Below are 21,785 nucleotides of genomic sequence, written 5' to 3'. Positions count from 1 at the left end.
AACTGGCAATATTTTGACATAAATCCCAGACACAAACACACATTAAATTTGATGCCCCCGAAGGATCAAACTATGTTATTATATATCGCCAAATATTTGAGGAAAGGCAAAGAATTCGTTGCCCCTTCTTTTCTCTTCTTTATTTTCGTCATCGCTTTTTATGATTTTCTATCAATAAGCCGAGCCACAAGCACAAGGAGAGCATGAGGAGGAAAAAGTCTTTGCATATGAAAAGTAAGAAGTAGCAGCCAGGCACAGAGACTGAAGCTGGAGCTAGACCTTGTCGTATATAAATATAAATATAAATTCCTTTCAAGCAAACAAATCCTTTTCGGCAGTTGCCATTTTTTGCTTTTTATTGTGTGCCAATGCCAAGGCTCTCGACGACAATTGGATTCCTGTTTTTTTTTTTTTTTTTTTGCTTTCACCTCCCTCCTCCAAGTCGTCTTCATCCTCTTCTGGGCCTTCGTTATTCTTTTTTTTCGTCCTCATCTTCTTCTACTTTGCTGAAGCGAGACGAAATTGAGGGATTTTGGAGTAAAAGACAAAATACGTGTCTCCCGGTCTAGGAGGTACTTGTCTTGCTTATTGGCGCTAGCAAAATGGCATATCAATGGCTTGACGCGACTTGCGGATTTGCCGGATTGCCGGCTATTTCCTTTATACCTTTTCATTTCATTTTTTCTTCGTTTTTGTTTGGCGTATACCTTAGCTAGTATCTATTGAGAAGAGAAGATTGGGTAACCAGGAATTTATCACACACACTTTCGATCAAATACATAAATAACCAATGAATATAAAACCAAACGATTAAAATTTGCATTCATTACCTCTCTCAAATGGATACTTTAAAGCTAATGTCTTTGGCTATGTTTTATATAAAGTTCTCAGGACGTATTTCAGTTGATTTTCTCTATTAGCTGTTTTTTTTAGTTATTAGTAAAAATAATTGAATATTGTATTTTATTAGAATATTATCGAATAATAGTCTAGAATTTTGATTCGCTCTTTCTTTTATCTCTGGTTAGTTCACATCTTCTGCTACAAAATGTATCCTTTTTATCCTTATGTTTTTGGCTCTACTTTAAATACAACAAAACAAAAAGGTATAGAAAAATTGCAAAGTTTCTTAATTTTTGTGTGTGTTTTTTTCTTTTCTTTTTTTTTTGGCCAGAAATCAATCTGGCAAAGAGTTTTGGCCATGTCTGCACATTTCTCCTATTTGTTTGTCGAATGAATGCAAACACTGACTGTGCATTGAGTGTACTCGTGTATTAGTATGAGTATTGAGTGAATACATTTCAATGCGAGGCGAATTCCTTTTGTTAGCAACTTCATTAATAAACATTTTTTGCTAAATCATACATACGAATATGAATATGAATATATATGTATGTATATGGGAAACTATTCAACAAAAAAAAACTGGCAAGAGAACACTTTACGGCTTATAAACATTTCCATCTCTTTCTCGTTTTGTTTCTATTTCGGTTGGTTGTTTGTTGTCTCTTATCATATGCTGGTTTTTTTTGTTGTAATTTCGGTTTATTGTTTTCTATATATTTTTCTGCTTGAACGCACTAAAAGCTACTCGGGCTGCCAGTCAACATCAGTCAGGCGCAGGAGCTGAGGCTGGAGGAGCAAAAGCAGCATCCTGCCTCGATATTTGTTTGCTTTATGTCTTTATTTTTTTGTGCCCTGCCAGAAAAATATAGAAAAAAGGAGATAGATGTAGACAGAGAGGTAGAGAGTGAGAGAGAGATGGAATCAGCAAAGTATTATTATTATTATTTTTGTTTTTTTTTTGAGTGATGGCTAGGTAAATGTATCGCTGAAGTGCCTGCAAGGATGAGTGAAAAGAGGCTTTGCATATATGCGAAATAATTGGAAGTCCATGTCCCAGTGCTTTCTACTTGATAAGTCCTCATTCACCCCACTCTGTCCTTACTCTTGCTGGTTACTTTGGTAACTTTTGTGAAAATGTTTCAATTACCAGTCTCCAGTAGTCCATACACTTACATTTATCTGTATAAATGTACAACATACATATGTAAATAAGTATATACAGCTTATTTATCATTCATTATATACATATATATACTTATTTTGTATTTACTTCGGTTCCTTTGTCTCTGTGGCTCTGTACACTTAAGCCATTAACTTTTTCCCCTGTCAATCAATTGTCACTTGCCAGTTCAACAAAAGGAAAACAGGGAAAACACAAGGAAAAAACATGAAAACACAATAAATACAAAAGGCACAAGACCATGACAAGACATTTCCATATACTCTATGAAAATATAAAGTGTCACTTTCATTTTTGTCAGTTGGTTGTTCTATATAGCGTGCAGATGTACATACATATATATTTTCGATCAGGATGCCAGTTTCATCTGTGAAAATCAGTCAGATCGAAGAAGCTATCTCAAAAGATCTAGATGAAAAATATTTTATTGTAAAGATATCTTAAGACGAATTCGTTAAAGACTAGAGTATACAAAGTTTCATTGAAAATTGGAAAACGATTTGATGTGAACAACGACAAAACGACAAAAAATAAAACCAACAAATCCAAAAAGAAAAATGGTAAAAAGAAACCAAAAATTAAGCCAAAAGGAATTTAAAAGTTTTTCGTCAATGAAATCTTGCAAAAAGTTTAACCAGACTTAGGTTATGTCCGTTCCAATAACAATTTGCTCTTAAAATTATTTATTGCTAAAAATATACATTTATTTCTTTTTAAGAATAAAGAGCAGAACATTCGAAAAACATGACGTTTGGAATACTTTTTCTTTTGGATTCACAGCTTTATGTTGCGTAATCTTAACAAAAAAAAAAAAAGTAATAAAATAATCTTTGAATTAAAATTGAAGAACAAATTTCATGCAAAAGTTTCTATTGATATTTTTCGTAGCTCCCTGCCTCTTTCATACAATACAGTCTGCCTCTTACCCCAGTTTATAGGGCATACAACTCCAAAAAGTATTACCACTCAATAAGGCAAAAGTAGATAGAGAGAGAGAGAAAGAGGGTTGGGAATGAAAACAAAAAAAAAATAAAAACCATGGCACACCAAAAGTCTTTGTCTTGGCAAAACGCAGCACAACTTTTGCCGTCAAGTCATTGTGGCTGAGCTCAAGTGTGGAGGAACTGAAGCAGGAGCAGGAGCAGGAGCTGAAGTAGCAGTTGATGCCTGCAGACAAGTCAAGCCAAAGTGTTGTTTGGATTTCATTATACAATTATCTTGTTACCAGAAATAATGGTGTCGAGACGGGCAACATGCCAAAAACATTCAATGCCGAGTTAGCTGAACTGAGTGACTGACTGTGAGTGGAGGAGCGAAGCGAATGAGTTCGGGCCCTTTGCCACATGTGGGCGAGTGTCAGTCATCCTGCTCATATGTGTTTTTGTGTGTGAATGGATGTGCGCCGGAAGTTGAGCGCGTTGGCAAAAGCAGGAAGTCATTAGCCACCCAACTCCAAAAAAAAAAAAAAAAAAACAGAAAAAAATAAGTAACAAAAAAATACACACACACACACACTCAGAGAAACCAAAACCCAAATCAACCAAACTCTGGCAAAAGGAAGTACTAATGCGATAAATAAATGAAAATGTTTGAGTTAAATGAATTAAGTGTGCGATACTCTCCACCCTCCCTTCCCATACTCCCGTACACTCTCTTTTTTGTCTCACTTGGTGTTTGTCATGAGTTTTTGTTAGAAACACTTTCTCTGTTTGGCCTGTCAGCTGTGACGCAGCAAGTGACAGGACCGTTGAGTGGTTAGTGGATACTAGAGGGGACAGATGAAGATACTTAATTAGCCGTACATCAGTCAAAGTGTCACAGCGAAAAACAAAAAGTCAACCCAAGCAGAGAAAGCAAAAGAAAAAAAGGAAGGCAGGACTCACACACGAAAACTTCTCAATTGGGGTCCACTTCTCTCTCTCGCTCTTTATTGTGGGGGTTCTGTCTAGTCATTTCAAGTAGTCACATAAGCACTAAATAGTTGGTTAATTTATCTTTTGCCTTTAACCAGCTAATGATAAGTATATGCAAGTCAAATTGCAAAGTGCTGGTCATTCGCCCAATTTCCCATTCCATTCCATTCCATACTGCCTGCCGCCTCCGTCTCCTTATCCCCGTTCAATTATAATCATCATCATCATCATTATAATTATTGAAGGCAATCAAGCGAGTGACTTTGCGGTCTATGCGGTCAACATAAAGCAGAGATAGCGATTTCAATAGGGTTAGAATAGGGGAATACTCTAGCCATCAAACAACATATTTGTGGTGGTTTAAGCAATTTTAATGAGACTTCCAATATTGTGGTGAAAATGCCAATGGGGCTTGTTCATGTAATAGATCCGCGAATGCTAATTATAATTAGCGCGTTTATTGCATTCATATTTTTATAAGTAAATTTGAATCCTATTGGATACTTTCAGTAAGATGGAAAATTTAAGGAAATAAATACAAGGATTCCCAGAAAATCATATAATAAAACAGAAATTGTTACATTTATATTCATATATAAATCTTGTATTCAAGTGTTCTTAAGTCTTTAACTTCATAATTCATCAAGGATATATTAAACGGTCAGCTTTTAGTCCCTCTTTTAATTAATCCCCATTCATTTCTGTGTGTTGAGCCTCAGTTCAGTTCAGTTATTGAAATTAATGCTGGCATTGGCAAAATTTCATTTGTTGAAGTTGTTGTTGCTGCTGCTGCTGTTGTCTGCGTTTTTTGACTTTGACTTGGTTAATTAATTATGTAGCCAAATCATTGAGACTGAAACAAAAGTAGAAAGAGGGAAAGAGAAGAAAGGACTCTGACTCTTTGCCTGCTCTCTTTTACCACTCACTCTCTCTCTCTCTCTTTGCCACCAAAAATTCGTTAATTAACTTGATTGCTTTCAATTGGCTGGCATATATTAGCCAGGATTGCCAGGATCAAAAAGTTCCATTCATACTCACACAGAGAAAGAGAGAGAGAGAGACACACACACACACACACACACAGACATACACACACACATAATTGATGAGCTGGCTCTTCGTTAATTGATTTTGCTTTAGACGAGTCGTATCAAGTAAAATTTGGTTTTATTAGCTGGCAAAGCATTTGAACTAAATATTTAATTGCTACTGAATACTGCCAGAGGAATAATGTCGATGTCGATTGGGCTAGATGTACATATATGGAATTAAATTGGGTCATTGGCCAAAAACAAGGTGCCAAAGGATAATAAATTAATTGAACAGACACAAAAACCCAACTTGAATTTGAACTCTCTGCCAAAGGCGAGCAAATATTTTGAACACACACTGACCCATTTGACAGTCACTTTGGGGATAACCGCAGCAGCAGAAACTGTAGCAACACACAAAACTTATTGCCAAAATCAAGAGAGCAAAGTTTGTGGCCAAAGAAGACCAAACGAACTTTTTGAGCATTCAATCAGAAACTGCAACTGTGGCAAAAGTGGATTTTAAATAAACGAGAAATTCAAAAACAAAAAAACAAAAAAATACAAAGAAAAAAAAAACAAATTGAGCTCAAAAATAAAGAAGTCGAAACTTTTGCAATAAACACTCCAAATGTGTGTGTGTTGGTGTGTGTGTGTGTGTGTGTGTGTGGGTGGGTGCAGTTGACATTTTAACTAACTTTGCTTAGCAAAAAACAACAGCAACTAAAAAAAACTGAGGACAAGGAAGGCAAGGGACTATTGTGAGTGTGAGTGTGTTTGTACATAGTCCGGTTAGAGTCGTTCATCCAGTCTGCACAATGTAACTTTTTCTGGTTATGTATATGATATTTTTGTCATATCTAAACCACAAAATACGAGTAAAACTTTTTTTGTGCTGTCATAAATTTCCGCAATGCAAACATTTATCAGCATGGCTGCTGCCGCTGCCGCTGCCACTGCTGCTGCTGGTTGGATCCGACCCCTAGACACACTAGAAGGACTACCTAGAGATAGTGTGTATGCGTGTGTGTGTGTGTGTGAGTGACTGAGTCCACTTTCAAAGCTCAGCTGCTGTTTTCACTGACTGACTTTGGTTTTTTCTTTTCGCTTTTGGCCGTTTTGAGTAAATGCTTTTTATTCAAAAACCGCAAAAGTCCCCATATGCTTCACAAGCCTGCCTGGTCGGTCGTTGGTGGTTCGGGCCAGGTCCACCACCTGCCCCCCTCTGCCATTACATTTACGGCCTCTTCATTGTTCTTTTTACATATTCATATGGTGTCTGTGTGTGTGTGTGTGCCTCATACACGCAAACACTATATGATATATGTTGAAATATAAATGCGGTTCAAGTAGAGTTTATATTATGTTTTTTGTTAGAGTAATTTATGCAGAAATTTTTAGTGCAAAATATTCCTACAATTCTCAATTATGAGTGTTTCCTCTATTTGCTTTCCCTTCAATGTATAATTATAAAACAGCATGAATATTTTAATATGAAGTTATCTTGGACTTTGAAATAGTTTGACAACTATTTTAAGCCAGATTATAGTGTGATTATAGACGTGCAGAAATTTTCTAAGTGTGTGCAAGAGTTTTTCATTTTAAGTTTTGAACGAGTAAATCTACTACACTTATTTATTGGCTATTTAGTTCTTTTGACTACACAAATTTTATTGATTATTGAATAAAAAAGTCTATTTTTTCTCCTTGAATGAATTACACATAAAATCATTGGAAAGTAGCCATGGATATTGATGATAATAAGGTCGACTAAATATAAGAGAACTCCAAATTAAGCTAAAGTTACTGAATATTTTATTCTATATCAAGACACATATTTTTGCGACCCATTTGAATTTTTTACATAACTCTAACATTACTTTAATACTAAAACTAGTTGAGAATTACAGCTTGATGAAGCCAAAAAGGGAAAGCAATCCTAAGAACTTTCTTCCAGGAAAGGCGTTATGAAAATAAATGCAAATGCTCAAGCCATTTCAAGTAACTTCATTTCTCTTGACTAAATCTCTTTTCTCTCTGCTGTTAGATATGTATGTGTGATTATTATTATATTCTTTTCATGTTAACGAAAGACTGAATTTCGGTGCCTACTGTACCAATTTTTTCTCCTCTGCATTCGCAGGAGAAAAGTGAAAAAAACAAAAAAAAAAAAACAATGAAAATGCAAATGAAAAGGAAAAACTTTTGCCATTATTTAAATTCGTTGTAATAATTTAAATGTTGACATATTGTCGCTTTGTACCACACAGCGAAGCCTACACCCGCCCCTCTCGCCATCTCGCCTTATTTCGCCAACTCTCAACTTTCACTTGGAGGGTAGGAAAATGGCGATGACTTTCTTTTTATTTTCTGCCAAGTTTTTTTTGTTACTGGGTTTCTTATTTTTATTTTTTTTATTGTGTTGCTTGGCAAATTTAATGAATTTTAATGAAAACTTATGTGCAAAGCGTGTGACAGCCTGCCGAATGTCTCTCCCTCATTCCTTTCCCCACCATCACCCCGTAGGTCCTATTGCTTTTCCCCTCTGCAATTGTCGTTTAATGACAATTTGAAACTTTTTTGGTTGTTGCTATTGTTCTTGTTGGGTTGGGTGTGTGTGTGTGTGAAGAAGAAAGAGTCTTTGTGTTTTTTTTTTTAGATTTTTTTTTTATTTATGCGAAATTCCGGGTCATTCTCTTCACTTAGTAGGAGATGCCAGTGTTGGACTTGATCCAGTCCAAGTAGCTGGTGACACGAGTGAAAGCAGCTGGGTAGCCCTTCTCGCAACCAGCAGAAGCACCGAAGGAGGTCAAACCAATCTGGAGAGAGTTGGAAGCCAAGACCAATGGGCCGCCGGAGTCACCGTTGCAGGTGGACTTGCCGTTGGGGGTGGCAACGCAAATGTTGGAAGCAACAACAATGCTGGAACCGTAGGTGCTGGCGCAGACGGAGTTGGCAATAACCTCAAGATCGACGTAGTTCAAGGCGCTGGACACGCTGGAGGCAGCATCGCTGGCACGGCCCCATCCGGAAGCAATGGCGGTTTGACCGGCATAGGTGGAGTAAGTGCTAGCAATAGCTGGGATCTTGACAGCCTGGATCTTGGTGGTGTAGGTGACGGATGGGATCTTGATCAGGGAGATGTCGTTGCGCAGGTTGGCGCTGTTCCAGCCAGAGTGGATGATGATGTCAGAGCTAGAAACGGTGTGGGTAAGCTCGGGGGAGGTACGAACGGTAGCACCCAAGTAGACAGTCACGGACTGGACACTAAACATAGGGAATAAAAGAGACAGAGAGAGAGAGAGAGATCCGTTGAATATATATGTATCTAAATCAGGGACTTCTTTATGTAACTTACCCATCGGTACAGTGAGCAGCGGTCAAAACCCAGGTGTTACCGATGAGGGAACCACCGCACCAGGCAGAGGAAAGAGCGCTCAATCTCAGGGATAGACCGACCTGGTAGGGGAACTGACCGACAGCGGCAGCACTTCCTCCAGTGATGCGACCCTCAATGCTATCCTGTTGGACAGGCATCACACGGCTGCGGTGCACCAATTGTGCCTCAGGGAAAGCCGAAGCGGCCACAGCCAAAGCCAGAATGATCAGGAATTTCATTTTGCTGAATATGTTGCTTGTTCTTCCGTCAAAGGAACTCAACTGGCCTTCTGTTGCACCCAAGGGCTCTTTTATACTAAAAAATATTGGTTCTTTCTTCTAACCATCTAGAATGATTAGATAGTTGAACTGCCTTTAGCTCACGTCATATTCAATAGAACAAAACATCATTTGCAACGCGCCTTGATTGTCTTATCTGATTTGCCTTGCAGATATGATTATGATTCCTATTCTTCCTCCAAATAGGCATGCGGTCTGCGAAATTAGTTTTAGACCAGCAAAAAAAAAAAAAAAAACAAAACAAATAATCTAGTAACCCCTCTTATCAATTATCAAACATTATTTTTGATTTTGCTGGTTCTTTTTTTTTTTTTTCTATGTAAGGTTTTATTGTTCTTACCCTGGGGGAATTAAGTAATTAATTCGATTAGTGCGCGAAATCAAAATCGCTTACTTTGGAGTGTCTGAAGTGGCATTACATTGGCTTCTTCTTCAACATGTTGTCTTGTTGTCTCTAGTTTACCTGGAATCTATTAATTATCTTATCTCAAGTGCAAGAGGTGTGCGTCGTCAAGCTTTTAGTTCCGTTTCAAAATTGTTAAGGTCAAGGAAGGTCTAAATAATATAATGGGGAATGTTTTTGGTTTTAGAAAACTGAACTTTGATGAAAAGTTCAATGTTTCAAATTGTAGGTAAGACAACTTTTGTTGATCCTATCTTATATGTAGATGGTCCCATCATAATGCATAATATCTTTAGGTATTCAAATTCAATCAATAAGTTGCTCTTTCTTTATGTATCTTTCTTTAACAAATTCTATTTTGTCTCTCTACTTTAAATCATGACAGAATTTCAAAACTATTGAGCACTTTAAATCTTAAAATAAACTTGTGATTAAAGCTAGTAACCAATGTCCATCGCATTCGAAATTAGTTTGCAATAAGTTCGAAATTCTTTAAAACTTATGAAATTTTAATCAAAATTTGTGAAATTTATAAATATTAGCAATCACATGAATACATATCTTTTGATGATTAGCAATGAAAGTTAGATATAACTTATGATAATCATGGGGAAATTATTAGAGTCAGCGGCTTTATGAATTGCTATGAAAACTAACTAACTAAAACTACCCATTGAGTTAAGCCAAACTTAGTTGAATTTTATAGTTTTCTAAAGTCCAGGGTTCGGGGATTATAGTTCCCTTATATAACTATAATATTTTAGTAGTATTATAGATATCTGAATATGAAATAAAACATTTTTGGGTTATAGTACTCTGATTCCTTATCGATTCCTCTACACAATTTGCTTCATTTTAAGTGACAATTTTTGTCTCAGTGTAGCCATGATTTGACATCTTGCACAATCTTCTTGGTCTTAATTTGGCTTATTTTGTCCAGTCGTGTTGCAATTGAAAATGAAATCAGAGCTTCTTAATCAATCAAAGATAAAATTATGAAAATAACAAAGAGACACAGCACGATTTGTTGTTGTATTGTTTTTGTTTTTTTTTTTGTTGTTTTTGTATTTTATAATTGTTGTTGCTGTTATCAACATTCACCGCGTGATTTTGATGACGCGTTGCGGTCATTCGTTCGATGGGAGTAACTCAAGTGGTTTAAGTGACCACAAAACTGCGGTTAATGGCCAATTTGAAATGAATAAAATTTAAAGGCACCGATTAGGAGTCATAAAGAAAAACAATTTCACTTTGCTTAATATATTTATTACTGTATAAAGTGTTGTAACCAATTTGCAAAGGTACTAACCCTAGTATAGACCGTCGGTGAGCCCAATTCACAGCCATCGGCATTACCAAATGATATGATGCCTATTAAATAGTTTATATTCTGCCACTGTAATACCAGAGGACCACCTGAATCACCTTGACATGCTCCTTTAGCATTGCTGCCATCGGTGCAAAGATGTCTGCTGCGACTCACTAATCCCGGTAGATAATAGCATTCACAGTTTTCCTGCTCCATAACTCTTACATCGGCATAATAAAGCAAACGGTTTTGTTGATGGATGTGCGTGGAGTTTGTTCCGTCACTTAAACTGCCCCAACCCGAAACACTGACCACTTGATTGACCAAAAATGATTGCTCTTGCATATAGTCATTGTCCAGCAAGGCGATGGTCTTTACTCTATTGGAGAGCTTAGCTTTCCTGGGTAAATGAATTACAGCCAAATCATTGTAGCCACCGAAACCCAAATAACCAGGATAGATTGTAAAATCTTCTTGCGATATGAGAAATGTTTCTGTGGCATCTGTGGAATCAGCAAATCTAAGAGATCCCAAAAATACTCGAACTCTTTTGGCATTCCATAGACAGTGGGCGGCTGTTAGAACAACATCTTCGGCTATCAATGAGCCACCACATTGTAGGAGTTCACCTTTGGTACCCGCCGATTCTATGAGTAGACCCACTTGATAGGGAAACATTTCGGGTTCAGCCAAATTGCCGCCGGCTATGCGTGTCGTAATCCCCGTTTCCGTTGTGTCATATTTCTCGCATTGGAGTCGCCACTGCTCGTAATTGTATTGCAACTGAAGTTCCTTCTCCTCTTCCTGCTGCTGCTCATGATCGTTGTATCCCGCCTGGTTTAGTGATGGCAGGATTAGTAAAACCCAAATCCATGGCAATAACAGTGACTTGTAATTTCCCATCTAGTATTATGTATGTGTGTGTTTGTTTTTGTTGTCTGAGTGGACCCTTCAATGGTTGGAGTACTACTACTATGTCGACAGTCGACTGTTGTTTTGTTGTTGTTGTTTTTATAGTCTTTCCACACACATACACGACCGTCGACATTTTTAGGGGGGCACGTGTCTGGGTGGGTTTGGAGTCGGTCTCGGGGTCGGTCGGTTGGTCTGTTAATTGAATTTCCTATAGAGAACCATTGCAAATGAGTTGGGTTGAGCTTGAGTTTGGCATTCAATTTCCACAAGTTGATGTAATTGCCGCACGTTTTGGCGATTATGTTGCTTAGGCCCCCCTCCCCCTCCCCACCTACCCAACATCCAGCATCTCTTTAGTCATCATCACCAACTCTCCGACTCCATCTCTTTATATGTATATATTGCATTTTCCTTTGGCGTTTACTTGCTTTTGGTTTTAATTGCCTGCCCAGGCCTTCAATTGCAACTCGTAGTCGGTCTCGGTCTTAGTCTCTCGAGGTCTTTTGCCAGTCATTGTTTATTGACTGCCTTTTATCAACTTGCCAGCTTCGGTTTATTTAATTTATAATGCCATATATTTTTTCCCCCTTCCACCCCCCGTCTCCCACCATCTTGCCGTCATTCATAGAACTTGTTGCGTCGAGGTCTAGACAATACTCATGATGGACTTGGTCGACTAAGCCGATCTAATAAATTCTATTTACTTAATTACAGCACAAATAGTTATAATTAAAGACTTTTTAATGTCAACCCATTTTGTATTTATATTGCTTGCAGAAGGTTCTTAAAAACCAGCGAAGAGATCATAAAGTAAACGAATTCCAATTCAATTAGATTTGTGTTAGCTACTTTCTTCATTTTCTAAATATTTAGAGATAGAATAGCGTACAAATGTGTCATCTATATCACAATAGTTTTGGGTATTCCATCATTTTAGTTGTAGAATAGTTTCAAGTATCATTGATCCAAGATAAGAGAATATATATATTTGCCACACGTAGTACTTAATTATATATTAGAAGCAATCTTATCCTAAATATAAAAAAAAACAGTGGACGCTAGTATCAACTATTGAATTGAAAATTGATCGATCGTGCGCTGTTCTAAGAGGGCAGGTCTAAAATTCCCTTTCATTCTTTTTTTTAAATGAGCAATAAGTTTAATAACTTTCTTTCTCATCATGCTGTTCTTCAAACCAACGAATGTTATCTCTTTTAATGTTGTTGTTTGTCAATTGATATCATCGTATGAGTTTAGTAGAGTAGAGGCTTTAAGCCTCTATTAAATAGTGTAAATGAAGAGATCTTGAGAGAAACGAACTTTGTTTATAGTTTATTTCCGTTTTTTTTTTCTTCTGAATCTTTTAAATAAAGCCTCTGATTGCCTTTTAGATTATGTGTTAGAAAAAGAGTCATATGTAAGCTTATTAGCCAGCCCTCGTTTGGCTCTAAAATGCTACTATTTTAACTGTGACAAAAAACGACAAATATCTGCTACAACTAGATACAAAGAAATTCCTTGAATCTCTGAAAATTAGATGTCTACAAGATTCTTTTGCCAGTTCATTCAGTGCAATTGATTTCTATGCTTCACTTACAGAAGGAGAAATTCAATAATTTGTCCATTTTTATAGTTATAAGAAAATATCAGCATATTTCCTCAATTTCCTATCTAAAAGTCAAGTATCCCTATTTGGGAATCTTTTTTTTTTTCTTTTGAACTTTTTCACAATGTTGAGCAATTTTTTTCTTCTATTTTTTTGGTTAGCTGTTCGTCCATTTTTATTAGATTTCATTTGTTTGCGTGACTCAGACTTCTTTTTGTTTGCTGTGGTTGTTGTTGTTGTTGTTGTCGATGCTCCAGCCACTTGAAGTCGTCTATCCGCCTGTGTTTTTATGTTTATGCGGAAATCTGCAGAAATTGTGTCAATATCAATAAAATTAGATTAGTATCGACGATGACGAGGACGACGACGAAGCAAAAAGGCAACAAATAAGGGCCCGAAATCTTCCTTCACATTCCGGGTCTCTCTTTGCCCCCCCCCAATGCGCCTTTTTTTTTTTTTTTACCAATTTCATGCGTATGAGCGTTTGTGTGTGTGGGTGTGTGTGTGTGTGTGTGTGTGACAGCACTTCCTCTAGGGAAGGACAACACAGAACGTTGTGTGTATGTGTTTGTGTGACAAATGTTTAAAAGACCCTGAAAATGGTAGCATTATTTGAAGTTGGCCCATTCCTCCCCCTCCCCATCGACCAAAAAAAAAGCTGGGAAACACTTAATCCCAGTTAATTTTCTTAATGGAAAAGTTTTCACGTTACACTTTACACGTTTTGTTGGCCGTTTTCTTCTCTTTCGCTTTCTTTTTTGTTCCATTCATTTTAATACCCTTGCAGTAAATATTATAAAATAGGTCACATGTTTGTAAATCGAAAATTAAGAGGTTTCTCACCTATAAGGCATATATTTTCTTGATCAGCATAACAAGTTAGTAGCGTAAACCGAATCCCAATGAATTTTCAGTCTTTAGTTTTCCAACATGTAAGATGAAACTTGGATTCGTACTCCTACAACATATTAATTCCGAATGAACGATCGATTGAAAGGTTTATCTTTTAGATCCAAACTGTTATTTAATATGTGGAATTAGGAACAATCAGAAAATCAATTTTTACCAGAAAAATTGTTTCGCTTACAAGGGTATTTAAACTTCGTTATAGCCGAAATGATTTCTATTTTATATATTTTCTTTTTTTGGGGTCACCAGTTTAGATAATTTTCATAATGCTTAAATTAGAAAAGTTTCCATTTACTTTATGTGGCAATGGGCTTTAAATTTTTCTCTTGGTATTGATTTCGCATTGAAAGGAGGGCGGAGGGAAAGTAAAAGCTGTGAGGAGAGGGGACACTTATCATCGTATGGTTTACAAAGCATTCGACTCCATTTCTCTCTTTTTGTTGGACATAATCTTTTATATAAACACAAACGTGAAATGTGGGAACTAAGAAAAACATTTACACAATTGACAGGATGAAGGACGAACGAACGAAGAAGCAAACGGACCCAACCCGTCCCGATAGCCACAGCTTCATCCATCCATCCACCAATACCAAAGTGACGAATGATTGAGTGCACTTGAATGTGTTTGCCTCCACCTTTACCTCCATCCCCATTCCATTCTTTTTTTTTTCACTTAAAATGTGCGATTTCAATCACTAAAAGCAAAAGGTACATCACTTTGAGGCAGAAGGAGTACCAAAATGTGGGATGGTAGGTGGGTAGGGTAAATCGAATCAGCTCATGGCTGACTGATGGCAACCACAAGGTAAAAGCAATCGAACAGCAAAAAGACAAGGAAGTTGGCAATTGTGAAAAAATGAATATGGCTATACCTTTACTATATAGGTTCTATATATACATATGTATGTATAGATAGATGTATGTAGTAGTTGGTTGTTGCTGCTCCTGCTGCTGCTGCTGGAGGTCCCCAATGATGATGACGAGAACGACGACGAGGACGACTCGCCACTTAACAAATCCCAAGTTGTCGTTGCATGACACGTGACTGGAATTTTCGTTTCGTTTCGTTTCGTTTGGCATCCCCTGAAACATCACAATACACAACAAAAAAAAAAAAAAGGAAAAAAGGAAAAGAAGTAGGAAAAAACAATAGCTTTGCTTTGGCCTGTTGGAATTTGAGTTTTCCCTTTTTTTTTTTCACATTTTCTTCTCGCTGCTTCTCTTCTCTCTCCTCTCTCCGTGCTGTTGCTGCTACTTTATGGCTAGCCGGGAAAACGCTTTCACGCACGCTTTCGCCTTGCCATTGCCTTTGCCTTGGCGACCTGCCGCGCTTAATTTCCGCTTGTAATGGACGCACGATAAATCTTGGCAAGCATTTCCTGGACGGCCACCTAGCCAATTCAGCTCGTCCACCCGCACGCCACCTTATCCAGCGGCTTTTCTTGCTTTTCCTTTGCAATCTCAAATAACAGAAAAAAGCGAAAAGAGCTGCACGCAATGGGCATACCTCTTTTGTTTCTTTGTGTTTTTTTTTTTTTTTTGAACTTATTTCAATGTAATGCAATATGTATACACTGGGAAGAGAAGAAAGTCTTCCATTGGGAAACCTTTCCATGATAACGATTTTTCTTATGGTTTTTTAAATTTTTGGCAAAACGTAAGTTTAAAATAAATAAAATCCTTTTAATATATTGATTAAGAATTCCATTATAAAGCTTGCGACTATTTGTAGCTTATCTTTCAGTTAAAGAAATTAGTTGTTATTTATGTGTGTATGTAACTCAACTCTTTCCCTCTTACTCTCTGTCTCATTTTCTCTCTCTCTCTCTCTCTCTTGCCATATTTGTTTTTGTCTCTATCTCTTTCACACTCGATATCTTCCCTAGGCCATAATTTAAAATTGCAAATCCTTTTAACTTTGTGCGGAAACCGCAATGTGCCAATTGCCATGACCATTTTTATTGTCGCCCCTCGTTAGTCAAAGAGCCAAAGCATTCACATCCTCAAACCCGACCAGGACAACTAACTATTGGCCATATCCTAGTCGTCGACCTAGCCCACCTTCTTCCTACCTCTATGTACGTACGAGTACTATGTATCTGGTGCCGTTTTGTGGCAGTGCGTGTCGCTTTAAGCCGGCGATAAGGTGAGCACATTCGAACCAAACCAAAGCAAAAGCAAATCCCCTCCTCCTGTTTCAGCCCAGCCAGTCAGCCAGCCAGAGTCAGAGCCCGAGCCCCTCTATATATTTCACCTATATCTTCATTCTGCTCCTACATCTGGCTGGGCTGCTACGTGCCGCCTTTCTTTGTAGCTGGCGATAAATTGCTATTGGTTTGCAGTTGGGCCAAAAGGTAAAGCTGTTAATTTATTAGCCAAAGCGGCAAACAAAACGAAAGCGTAACATAAATAAGCAAAGAGGAAGAGGTGTGTGTGTGTAGAGCAGGATGAAGTGTGTTAAACATTCAATGAATGTTTCTCTTACTTACTTTCCAAATGGCTTTAATGTCCTGTCTAAATTTCAACAAAACTCCCACACTAAGCTTCTTCAGGGCCCAAAAAATAAAAAAATAAAAATAATAATAATAACACACACACACACACATATGCACACAATGGGACAATGGTACAATAGAATTGAGGGAAGATATAGAGAGGACAGGGGACACTTTGCAACGCATATTCAATAATGTCGCTTTCAACTTTTATGCAAAAATCTGCATAGACATAGGATCTAGGTGGAAGGGCGAAAGAGAGTGAGTGTGAGAAGGGGGGAGACAAAGAGAGTGCAGAAAGTTACAAGGGAGCAGGGGAGGGGGCATGCCGATGGCACATTCATGCAATTTTACAATGTTACCAAAGCCATTTGGACTAAAGTTCTCTTCTTGGCTCGGCTTCTCCTTTTCTGCTCCACGCCCCACGTCCTTTGCATGTGTGTGAACAATAGAAAAACGAATTAAACAAAAAGCCAGGCAGCTGGCAGATGCAGAGAGAGGGGGAAACGGAGTGTGTGTGTGTGTAAGGCAGCTGCAACAATCGCAGCAACAGCAACAAAAATTCTATGTATGTACATTTGTGGGCTAAGAACACAGTCAGAGGGAGGGAGAAAGAGAGACACACAGTGGGAAAGAGATTCTAGGCTATTGCCACTGTTGCTTTAGCTGGCTTTTGTTTGCCTCACCACCTCTGAGCCAGTTTCATCTGCTACTCTTGCTGTTGCTCCTGCTCGTGCTCCTGCTCCTAATCCTGCTCCATTCATTCCTTCCCACCCATTTCTCATTCATGATGTTGATGGCATAGCTTTTGCTTTTGCCGTTTTTGTTGCTGTTGTTGTTCTGGTATTTTCAGTTGCATTAGCCCAACTGTATGTAGTGCATTAATGTTGCATACTTTTTAGCATGTTAGCATTATAGCCATAGAGAGAGAGAGAGAGACATAAAAAAAGAAAACAAAAACCAAGACAAAATAAAAATGCCACCAAGAAGATTTTCATCTGATATTAACACATCTTTGGTCATATTCTAACATTTTAAAACCATCTTATCAGTCTAATTCTAAAGTAAATTAAAATGTATACAAAAGTGATTTAAATAAAAAGTAAACAAACTAATGAGTTTTAAGGCCATCTTACATCTATGTATATCTTTAATATAATTCAAAATACAAATCCAAATATAAATTGAAAAATTGAAAAATCAGCAAAAATTAATGAAATTTTGACAAAGAATTCACATAGATTATCTTTGCGATTAGAAAACGGTTACGCAAAAAACTTTACAAACTAATAAAAAATAAACAAAACTGAAAAAAATAAATAAATAAATGTTATAATTCTGGTTTTGGCAACGTAAGATACTTCTTACAGATTGCAAATAGGTTTTGGGCCATTCTCATGAATGAATGTGTGTGTGTGTGTGTGTGACAATGAAAACGGCCGAGCATTGTATTTAGAATTTCATTTTTATTATACTGTAACTTTTTGCTTAACTTCTTTTATACTACTTAAAAGACCACCACACACACACAGATCTGCTTAAAAATTCAGCATTTCTAAGGACATAAAAATTGTAAAGTTTCTTAACACAAAAAAAAGAAAAAAAACGGATAAAGAACCATCAAGAGGTTGGAGAACAGAAGAAGATGAAGAAAAAGACTGCACATTGACATTAAGGCGACAATTGCCAACTGCTGGCCGAGACATACTCGTAGAAGTTGTCATTAAAACTACAAAACACAATGGCGAGACGAGCAAAAGTCTAGGGAAAAACAATAAAAAAAAAATAAAAAAAAAAATGGAGAAAGAGTAGAAAACGTAGCGCCAACAGCAGCCAAGTTTTTCATGTAAAGGAGACAAAAAAAAAATCTTTTACTTTTCTCTAGCATTTTTGTTTTTTTGTGAGTTTTTATGTAAAAATCGCTTGAATGAAACTATGACAGGTTAAAGAGGCAGAGAAATATTGGGCGAGATAAAGAGATACCTTAAAGCTGTGCCTAAATTGCCGATACTCATCTCTCTCTCTTTTGGTCCCTGATGATTGGAGCAATTTCGTCTCCCAGTTGGCATACTCAATTACACAAAACTGCAGTCATGCAGGATATGCCAGGCAGGACACCTCATTAATTTGCCCAACGCTGCGGCAATAACAATAACAGGCCATTTTGGCTATTTGGCGATTTGGCTCATTGACTGTCTGATTTTATGGCACAAAATCTAGCAGGCAAAGTGCAGTAGCATTCAGATTCCTATTCCCACCAACCACCCCCAGCAAATTGTTGCAGTAAAATCAACAACAACATCAACATTGACCCAAGAGAAGCTTATGGTTGCTTGGCCACCAACCTCATCCTCATCTTCATCCTCATCGCCATCGCCATGGCGCCCCTCTAACCTCTTCATCCTTCTCATCATCAGCATCATCATCATCATCTCGTGGCTCATGCTGCTGTTGCCAAATATGTTTTTGTGTGGCATTTTTGGCCAATTGGCAGAGTTTTGGCCAATGGTTCCCCTAGGCCAATTGAATGCACCAGACGTCGACATCGACATCGACATCGAAATCGGTAACGGCATCGATGGTAAAACGTGAAACGAACGTGAGTGCGGTCCGTGATTATGCCATAATGTTTACCATAACCAAACTGAGAATCGGTTTACTTGTTTGCCTAACCCAAATTGTATGCTATTGACCAGGAGAAAGAGAAACAGAACAGCAAGTGAGAGAGGAAGAGGAGGAAGAGAATTTCAAATTCAAACATATATTTCAAGTGATATGGCACTTGAAACTTTTTTTTTTCTCTCTTTTTGCTGCTGCAGGGAGCAAAACACTTTATGCCACACAGCTGCCTCAAAGCAGTTCGATCAACTATATGGACGAGGACAACAACGACGACGAAGCGACTATATGCCATAAGTACCTGGAAGGACCTCCTCACCCAAATAAAAAGGGGCGCCCGGAAACAAATGAGTAGAAAAACAAACAAACAAACGAACAAATAAATGGAAAAATATAAAATAGAAATGCACCAGAAGCAGCAACAGAAACAGAGGCAAACGATTTGTCAACTCCCTCTCTCCGTTTCTCCATTCAGGCGATTGGAGTGAAGGGTTTCCTTTGCTTCAGTTGACGCCTTAAAGTTTTTATTTAACTGTTAGAACTTTAATAGAAATGATAGAAAGTTTACTTAAATCCCTGATTAATCTTAGAATCTTTTCTTTAGGTACCTTTGAGAATCCTTCTTGTCCTTGTCGAGAAGTCGTTGCCCTGTGTGTGGTTGACAGCTGCAGTTCCATTTATGACAGAGAAATTGTTAAGTACACACATTTACCTTCTAGTCATAAAACACTTATTGCTCATACGCCATGTGTTGCCGAAAAATGAAAAGAAATGGCAACTTTTCAAGACATTCCACAAACATTTTTAATTAGCCTAATGAAAAAACTTTACAAATGTAAAGAGCAGCACAAAAGAGAAGCCATCATCATCTTTATGATCATCATCATCAGCATCATCATCAGCATCATCATCATCATCAACTTACAGAATGAAGGCAATAATTTTTTGTCCTCGAGAGAACAAAGAAATAAATTGAAATCGGAAGCAACTGAAGGCAATGGCGGGGGAAATGGGCGATGGGCGGTGGGCGCTGGGTATTCTGGTAGGGATGACAGAAAGCAAAGAACATGGGTAAATAATACAAATATGATGGAAAAGGACGACATGAACAAGTAGAACAAGGATGTTGCCGATGCACTTGAGAGGGAACACAAATACCAAAAATTCTCTGCTCAGCGATTCTTTTCGTCCTCACCATCGTTTATTTGCTTTATTTGCCTTTGTCTATACTGAGAAAGTGGCCCTCTCATTATGGGCGTGTTCAATTAAAAAGTTTTCAATGGGCATAAACCTCTTAGGTCTTATTTCTCCCCCCAACTTTAACTTTTCTCCCTCATTTTTCTTCTACATTTGCTTCAATTCTGCAATCTTCCTTACTTCAATGATGATTCATAATTGATTTCCAACATTTGTTGTTTACGTTTCGGCCACTTTCGGCTTATTAAATATTTAATAGAAAAATATTCTACAGAAATATGTCTTAAGCATGGAATTGAAGATTCTTACCGACTATTTGGCAATTTTGGAGACTGTCTGTTTCATTCAAGCTAATCAAGAAGGGACAGTTTCTTTCATTAACCTTACTTAATTTGGGTAATCCTTTGAATTAACTTTGATCTTTGTATTAGTATAAGAGTAGAACTGCAAAATGTTGTGACATCTTTATATGAAATGAGGCAGAAGCTGGTATACCCATTTGATTACAGGGTAACTATAATTGTGAAAGAACAAAAAAAAAAAAAAAATCAGAGGACATAAAACCGGGGGGAAAGGAATTTTCTCAAATTGACAAGGAAAACTTTTCTTCTTTTTATTTTTTTTGGCAATGAATGTTTTAGCTGACTGACAGAGAGACCAAAACGGGGACACACCAGCAGTGCCATCCCCGCCCTGGGTCGAAATGTGATGCTGGAAAAGCGACATTTTTACCCCGAGTTGATTTTCATATGATTTAAATATGCGAGTATTTCATTTACGCACGTTTTCATGTGTAGCCAGGCCAATAATTGCCCTGAAAAACAGCAACGGAAACAAAAAGGATAAAAGGGGGGAAAAAAAGGCCAAAAGAGCCAACGCTTTGACGCCTTTGGCTAGGAAAAGTTTTTCAGTAACAAAAACAAGAGGAAAACTCGTATCTGCAATTAAAAAAAGGATTACCTAGACTAGACCAGAACTTTGATTTTTCCTCGAGACTTTTCTTTGTGCTTTTTTCCTTGTTTTCTCTGTCTCTCTCTCTGTCTGTCTCTATCTCTCATTGTCCCTTTTGGTTTTCCTTCTGTGTGCCATTCGATTAAAAGTTTTAGCAAATTAAAATTGTATAATTATGCTGATTAGGCGGCTAAAGTAAATTCCACACCACTCTGTCCCTCTCGCGTCCCTTTCTTACTCGGTGTGTCTCTCTTTCTTTCTTCTTTTCTTTCTTTTCTTAAAGTTTAAAGTAAAAGAATCAATGAATACCGATTTTACTTTCTTCTTTTGCTATCAAATAATCTGTGGGCTAAACGACAAATTAAGCAAGGTAACCAGTCGAAACCCTAACTTTGCATACGTCTAACTCAATTAATTGATAGAAAAAACTTATGTCCTTTTTTTCTCTACCAAATTTTAGCGTATTTGTTTCATTATTGATTCCCCAATGGTTCGTAATTGATTCATTAATGATTTATCAAGGATTCCTTAATAATTTCTTTGTAATTCCTTAAAGATTCCTTTGTTATTCCTTAATGATTCCTTTGCTTGTTTGCCGGTAGAAAAGGTCTTCTTTTAATAGTCTCCAAGGTACACAAACTTTTGAACGCATGAAGTTGGTCCTGTTTCTGGGCTTATTTCATGTGTTTTTTTTTGTTTTAAAGCCTTAAAAACTGTGTCGCTATTTTCT

The 21,785-nt window shown here is 37.4% G+C and overlaps 2 protein-coding genes across 2 annotated transcripts; both read right to left on the bottom strand.

Annotated features, from left to right (window-relative positions):
* Positions 1–7,616: 7,616 nt before the first annotated feature.
* On the bottom strand, positions 7,617–8,620 carry LOC6638667 (serine protease 1). Its single transcript, XM_002061953.4, has 2 exons — positions 8,329–8,620; positions 7,617–8,237 (listed from the first exon to the last, which is right to left on the bottom strand). The coding sequence occupies exons 1-2, from the start codon at positions 8,586–8,588 to the stop codon at positions 7,673–7,675; spliced, it is 825 nt and encodes a 274-aa protein (XP_002061989.1). The 5' UTR covers positions 8,589–8,620; the 3' UTR covers positions 7,617–7,672.
* A 1,687-nt stretch (positions 8,621–10,307) lies between these two features.
* Positions 10,308–11,524, bottom strand: LOC6638797 (brachyurin). Its single transcript, XM_023181656.2, has one exon. It carries the CDS (start codon positions 11,261–11,263, stop codon positions 10,319–10,321), a length of 945 nt encoding a protein of 314 aa, XP_023037424.1. The 5' UTR covers positions 11,264–11,524; the 3' UTR covers positions 10,308–10,318.
* Positions 11,525–21,785: the final 10,261 nt, after the last annotated feature.

The sequence above is a fragment of the Drosophila willistoni genome (assembly GCF_018902025.1).
Source record: "Drosophila willistoni isolate 14030-0811.24 chromosome XR unlocalized genomic scaffold, UCI_dwil_1.1 Seg144, whole genome shotgun sequence".
In the NCBI taxonomy this organism is placed as follows: Eukaryota; Metazoa; Arthropoda; class Insecta; order Diptera; family Drosophilidae; genus Drosophila; species Drosophila willistoni.
Note: the sequence above shows the minus strand (reverse complement) of the source record. Positions and strands in the feature narration are given on the sequence as shown.

Excerpts from the sequence above, each read along its gene's own strand:
- LOC6638797 (XM_023181656.2), bottom strand. The coding sequence starts at position 11,263 with ATGGGAAATTACAAGTCACTGTTATTGCCATGGATTTGGGTTTTACTA.
- LOC6638667 (XM_002061953.4), bottom strand. The coding sequence starts at position 8,588 with ATGAAATTCCTGATCATTCTGGCTTTGGCTGTGGCCGCTTCGGCTTTC. Across the intron at positions 8,238-8,328 it reads GCTGCTCACTGTACCGATGG|TGTCCAGTCCGTGACTGTCT; the intron begins GTAAGTTACATA and ends CCCTATGTTTAG.